Source organism: Hippoglossus hippoglossus, chromosome 4, assembly GCF_009819705.1.
Source record: "Hippoglossus hippoglossus isolate fHipHip1 chromosome 4, fHipHip1.pri, whole genome shotgun sequence".
Lineage (NCBI taxonomy): Eukaryota > Metazoa > Chordata > Actinopteri > Pleuronectiformes > Pleuronectidae > Hippoglossus > Hippoglossus hippoglossus.
In genome coordinates this window covers 28,078,379-28,085,140 of record NC_047154.1, presented here as the reverse complement: position 1 = coordinate 28,085,140, position 6,762 = coordinate 28,078,379, and the positions used below count along the sequence as shown (strand labels likewise).

General features: G+C 47.0%; 1 protein-coding gene across 4 annotated transcripts in view; it reads left to right on the top strand.

Moving 5' to 3' along the window:
* apc2 (APC regulator of WNT signaling pathway 2) overlaps positions 1–6,714 on the top strand; it is a 29,455-nt gene extending 22,741 nt beyond the window's left edge. For all 4 annotated transcript variants that reach the window (XM_034584258.1, XM_034584255.1, XM_034584256.1 and 1 more), the window contains exons 13-14: positions 1–83; positions 411–6,714. The exon at positions 1–83 is cut by the window's left edge and continues 132 nt beyond it. In XM_034584258.1, the coding sequence (XP_034440149.1) occupies positions 1–83; positions 411–5,940 (5,613 nt within the window). In that variant the 3' untranslated portion in view covers positions 5,941–6,714. The remainder of the gene's footprint in view (positions 84–410) is intronic.
* The last annotated feature ends 48 nt before the right edge of the window (positions 6,715–6,762 follow it).

Below are 6,762 nucleotides of genomic sequence, written 5' to 3'. Positions count from 1 at the left end.
ACCAACTCACTCGCCATCATCGAGAGTGGAGGGGGGATCCTACGAAACGTGTCGAGTTTGGTCGCCACACGAGAAGACTACAGGTCCGTTTCTTAGACTCGACTACACGCCGTCACTTTGGTGCTTTTTTAGTATGACGGAGGAAATTGTGGTGACAGAAAAAGGTCTTTTTGGAGCTTTTAACCAAAACTCGGTCAAACTTCATCCTTTAAATAGAACTGAGAAGCCCTGACTTTATCCTTTTGTTTTCTGTGCATTTAAAAAATTTGAAAAGTAAATGAATTTTCCACGTGGCAAATTTTTGCCTGTAATCTGTTTGCAAAATGTGCAAAATCACTGTCAGTCTTTAAACAGCTAGACATTATAAAATATTTATATATTAAGATCTCTGTTGTTTTCTTTCTTCACAGGCAAATCCTCAGGGACCATAACTGCCTCCAGACTCTACTGCAGCACCTGCGCTCCCACAGCCTGACCATAGTGAGCAACGCCTGCGGGACTCTCTGGAACCTTTCAGCTCGGAGTCCAAAAGACCAGGAGCTGCTGTGGGACCTCGGAGCAGTTAGCATGTTGCGCAACCTTATCCATTCGAAGCACAAAATGATAGCCATGGGCAGTGCTGCAGCTTTAAGGAATCTCCTCACCAATCGACCCCTGAAATATAAGGATGCTGCAGTCGTATCCCCTGGCTCCTGCATGCCCTCCCTCTACATGAGGAAACAGAAGGCTTTGGAGGCGGAGCTGGATGCCAAACACCTGGCGGAGACCTTTGACACCCTTGAGAAACAGAGCCCCAAGCACCTAACCCTCAACAAGCCACTTCGGCACATTGAGAGTCTGGTGAAGGATTATGCTTCTGATTCTGGATGTTTTGATGATGATGAGGCTCCCAACGTCTCCAGCAGCCTGGACACTGGCAGCTTCTCTATGCTGTCCATGTTCCTCGCCAACTCTAACTTCCTGCAAAACCAGCCTCGTAAGAGGGACAACGAACCTGAGAGAGATGTAGAAACACATCCGATGATCGAGAAGAGACATGCACCTGCTGACGATGTGGTATCAGCCGCTGCAGAGAAGCTAGCAAAAAAGATCACCAACACAGTTGCCAAGATCGACAGGTTAGTGGAGGACATCACCATGCACACATCCTCGGAGGATAGTTTGAGCCTCAGCTCTGAAGATCACCTGGCAGACTGGCCTTACGGACTAGATGATCTCAATGAGGCAAAATCTTGCTCCCCCTGCCGTATGTCTGATACAAGCAGCCTGGCCCACAGAGAACGTCTCAGCAGGGCCCACGCCCTACTGCGCCTCAAAACTGCCCACAAAAGTGTCTCAACAGACAGTCTAAATAGTGGCAGCACCAGTGATGGCTACTGTGGCAGCAAAGACCAGATGCGACCTGCTCCAAGAGCCCTTATGGTACAAAAACGACCCAACCAGCTTGATCTTAAGGTGGCTCATCAAGAGTACCTGAATTTTGGACCTGTTGTCCTGACTGAGACTAACCAGCAAGATATTCCAGAGCGAGATTTTGTGGACAACAAAGATGTGACGGTTCTAGAGCTAAGCGACACAGATTTAGAAAAGAACCAGGATAAACCCCTACAAACACCAGTCAGTGCATCCACTAAAGTCTCCTCCGATGTCAGCATGACTTCAATCAAACTGTCTCCATCTTATCAGCAGGTCCCTCTCATTCAAAGTGTGGCCACGTTTGGTGTAGCAAAGACAGCGATCAACGTCCAGGCTGCCCAAGCAATGAGGAGGCAAGCATGGGTACCTACGGTGATGACTGGGGGGAGCATTACAAAATTCTCCCCAATGGCATCCACCAGAAGCCCAACCATCGCCACGATGGAGACAGTCCAGAAATACTCAGTAGAGAACACACCAATCTGCTTCTCCCGCTGCAGTTCACTGTCCTCCCTCTCTTCTGGTGACGGGGCACTGGATGGACAAAGTGAAAATGAGCTGGAGAGCGACTCGTCTTTAGAAATTATTGAAGTGGAGGATGGAGAAGTGGTGAAGAGAACTGAAGAGGATGAAACCTTGGAGGATCTGAGCGACAGCCAGCTGCTGATGACTGACTCTAAAACCTTCCCAAGCAAAGAGACGGAGCCTATTGAGATCCCCCGTCCTGCTAAAAGGGAAAAGGTTTTCCTTAGAGGAGCTTCACCGGCTGTACTTGATGACAGATCTCCATCTAGTTCATCTGAGAATTACATCCATGAGACACCCCTGGTAATGAGTCGCTGTAGCTCAGTCAGTTCCCTGGGCAGTTTTGATTCTCACTCTATAGCCAGCTCAATCCAAAGTGATCCATGCAGTGAGATGATTGATGGGACAATTAGTCCCAGCGATCTTCCCGACAGTCCAGGGCAAACAATGCCACCAAGCCGAAGTAAAACTCCATGTTGTGTTGAGTCGAATGGACCAGAAACACAGACCACAGGAATAGCTGGCCAGTGGGAAAGTAGCCTGCGAAAGTTCATGGAGATCACAGACTCGAAGGAAAGGTTTAATCTTCCTCCTGATCTGGACACAATGATCTACTTCACGGTGGAAAAACCAACTGAGAACTTCTCTTGTGCTTCGAGCTTAAGTGCTCTGCCTCTCCATGAACACTACATACAGAAAGACGTGGAGCTGAAGTTGACCCCCCTGCTCCAGCAAAATGACAAAGATCTTCCGTTCCCTGATGAGGATGAGCACGGACTCGACCACGGGGAAAGATACAGTGAGGGCAACTCAGACGATGACATAGAAATCTTAAAGGAATGCATCAACTCAGCAATGCCCTCCAAGTTCAGAAAAGTAAGACCTTCCATGATGACCACAATCCCTTCTCATATTCTCAATTCCCGAAAACAGATTAGTCTTCCTGTGTACATGATTCTCCCGAATGGCAAAACACAAATATGTCCTGGAAGGAGAATTGTCATCCCACAAAAGGACTTCAAATTTGACGATTCATCCTTCACTGATTCTGCAGAAGGTACACCTGTTAACTTCTCCAGCACAACATCGCTAAGTGATGAAACACTTCAGTATCCAGTGAAAGAGAGGGGGGCTAAGGACTGCACAGCTAAAGGTATGAACAAACACGAAGTGCTCGACGATGAGGAAAAGAGGATTGAAGACTTGAGGATATTCTCACACTTCCACAAACCCAACAGGATGAATTACCCACCTGAGATCCAAATGAACCGAACCACCAAACATGTCATTCCCACTCAGAGGGTCCTGATGCAGAGCAAAGAAGTGGCTGATAGGGTGGCGAGCCAAAGAAATCGTGATCATTCTCCAAACCAACAAAAGAAGAGGCAAGGCCAAGGCACTGTCAGAAAACTGGAACTGCCTGTCATAAAGCAGAACACCGAAGGGAACCTTAATGTGGGATCACAAAGAGGAAACACAATATATCGACAGACGACGCATTCTTCAGAGGACAGTAACAGCTTCTATGATGACAATAATGAAATTGATGAAACAATGAAGCGAACAAGTAGAAGACAGATCAGGGAAGTGAGTAGAAACACTCTCTCCCGGAGTATGACCAATATTGGCAGGCTTGATAATTCCCAATCCAAGCCCAGAGGATTTAACAGGATTAAACAGAATCTGGTGAAGGATGAGTCTCTGGGATGTTACTCACTCAGCTCCTCTCTTAGTTCACTGAGTGATGCAGAGTTTGAGGATCACAAATCAAAAGCCCAACAAATATGGTACAAAAACAGACACAACAAAACACTGAATATGATGCAACAAACAAAGTCGATGACCATTCACAGCCAGTATGAAGAGCAAAGTTCACCAAGCTCCGTCAGCATGGATTCAGAGGATGACCTCCTTCAGAAATGCATAACGTCTGCCATGCCCAAGCAGAGGAGGAGGCTTGCTGCCAGGAGGAAGAAAGCTGAAAATACTCAGAAACAAAAAGCATCTGATCTTTGGAACATGGATGAGGAAATGGATAGTGATGACACGGCATGGGACAGAGACTCCGACCTCAACAGTGTTGAATGGAGAGCCATTCAGGAAGGTGCTAATTGTGTTGTCAGTGGGCTGCAGGCATCCAAGTCTCAAGATCCATCCTCTGAGGAGACGGAATCAGTCCTGTCATTCATGTCAACCTCCAGCTTTACACCCAAAGAAAGGAAGTTTGCTAAAGACAAAAAGGCCAATAAACCTTTAGACTTCGCACAACGCAAGCCAGTTCCAAACTTACCTGTGGTTTTCAGAGGCAGGACAGTGATCTATACACCAAAAAAAGAGACATCTCCATCACAAATACCTCCGCCCAGAAGAGTACCAACAAAGACAGATGCTCCAAAGAACCCAAATCTTGCTCAGCACAGATCAAAGAGCCTTCACCGACTGGGCCGTCCCCAGGACATAGAACTGTCTTTGCCAAAGAGGAGCTCTACTCCACCTCCAAGGATACCAAAAAGTTCATCCTCTGGATCGTCACAAAGCTCTACACCCTCCAAACAGAGTCAGAGGAAGATAACATCGCCAATTCAGACAAATAAACCCATCCAGAAAAAGAACGCCACACCGGCTAGTAGTCCACCGGCTAGCAGTCCCCCTGAAAGGAAGGGACGATCTCCTGTTGTGAATCAAAATGAAAGATCACCACCACCTAAAACTCAGAAGTCACCTGTCCGAATCCCTTTCATGCAAAGTTCAGGCAGACAACCCAGACCTCTGTCACCACTAGTGACTCATCAAACAACCACCAGACAAACCAATCAGGTCAATGGGAAAAGGGTTCTACCCCCCAATCGATTTGACCTTGTTAGGATGACTTCTGTCCACTCAAGTGGTGGCGAGACTGATCGCAGTGGATTCTTGAGACAGCTGACTTTCATTAAGGAATCAAAGACTGTGCTGAGACGTGATGGATCTGTCCGCAACATGCCTGGATCCCAGAATGTATCTCCCCGCAGAGCAGTTCCTGGAGCTTCAGCTGTCTTCCTTTGCTCATCCCGCTGTCAGGAACTGAAGTCAGCTGTGCAAGGCCCAAGAAGGGTGCAGGTCAAAGGTCCAGGACAAGCACAGATAGTCCACAGACCAGACTGTTGCCTTCAGAAGCAGTCTACAGCCCTCTGTAGAGCAACTTCTAGTGAAAGGGATCTATCAGGCAGACGTCAAGCCAGGAGGACTAGCTCGGAAAGCCCCTGCAGGGTGGCTCAGAGAACTGGGCCTGGCAGGGTGTCCGGAGTCAGGCAGCAACAAGACAAAGATACCTTTAAACGTCACGCATCATCACCAAGCATAAATATACTGAGCCGAGTGACCAGCCGTTCTTCCCTCCGCTCTTCGTCATCTGATTCAAGTGGAAGAGCGAAGAGCGAGGACGATACGAAGAAGAAAGGGCAGCGATCCTCATCTCGGCTGAATGACAGAGTAACCTGGAGGAGAATCAGGGATGAAGATGTAACTCAGATCTTGAAAAGCACCCTGCCAGCTAATGCATTACCTCTGGTGCCTTCTCCTGACGGGGAAAAGCCAAAGCTGCCAGCTCTTCCAGGAAAACTGCCAACCATTCTACTTGCATCTCGCAAGACAAGTGACGCAACCGTCCAGACAGAAGATTTTACCAATAACAAGACCAACTCGAGCACCTCTCCGACGGTCGAAACTGCGCCGGAAGTGGCACAACTCGCCCTTTTCAGGAAGATCAGTGCAACCCCAGGGAGTAACCTCCAGGATGGTGATTCAGACGGTTCCCTGAGGGGCCACAGCACCAGATCTACAGGAACATCAGACAGCCACGTGGGCGGAGTTGTTCATTTCCGCCACGGTTCCCCAAGCAAGGCTGTCCGAGTCACCCCGTTCAACTACACCCCCAGCCCCATAGCCTGCTGCCTGCAAGACGCACAGAGCCAAGCTGCCACAATCAACGAGAAGTCAGGGGAGAAAAGTGAGTCGTAGGACGTTTGGTGAATTACAGGACGACTCCATTGTGTTCCTGATTCAAACTCTCAAACACTCAGGTGGACAGATGAGGAGTGTGCTGGTCCCTATACCTCGGATATTGACCCTTTACTTTCCCCATTCACTCCATTCAAGTTTGATCATAGCTTCCATTCGTACAGGGTTGGATGTATGAATCAAGACAGGTCGGACATGAACGGACCCACAATAACTTTTAGAGATGCACTTCAGAGAAAAGTCTCCCCTGAATAGGAAGTGCATCTTTTTGTACTTTTTTGTATTTGTAGAATATTCATTGCCTGGTAGAAGTGTAGTGAAAATATAAAGCAAAAGACAATGAACTTGATTTCAGCACATGAATCACCATCGGTCTCCAGGACAGAATCGATAACAAGAACAATATTATGCAAACGTTAGAGTGAAAGCTCAGCTTGACTTTCACAAACTGTGGCCAACTGTTGTCAGACTTTCACAAAGGACACAAACACACCGACATGTAAAGTATTTTTTACATCAACACCTCATCACTCAATGTGAGACACTGTTAACATTTCCAGAGTCCAACTTGGTCAGAGGGAAGATTTTTGATAGAACATTCCTTCGAATTATTTGCATTATTACTTTGAAATTAACCAGTTTTCTTTGGATCTTGGGCTGATGTTGTGTTTTCACTTTCACACGATAACAGGAGAAAAACAGTTTACTACTATTTAAATGTAGAAGTAGCTTAAAACCTTTGCGAAGCTACAGGTAGATGCACAAGCAAGAAGGAAAAAGAACAACTACATTATTTAGGATAGATATTAAATTTAAAATAAC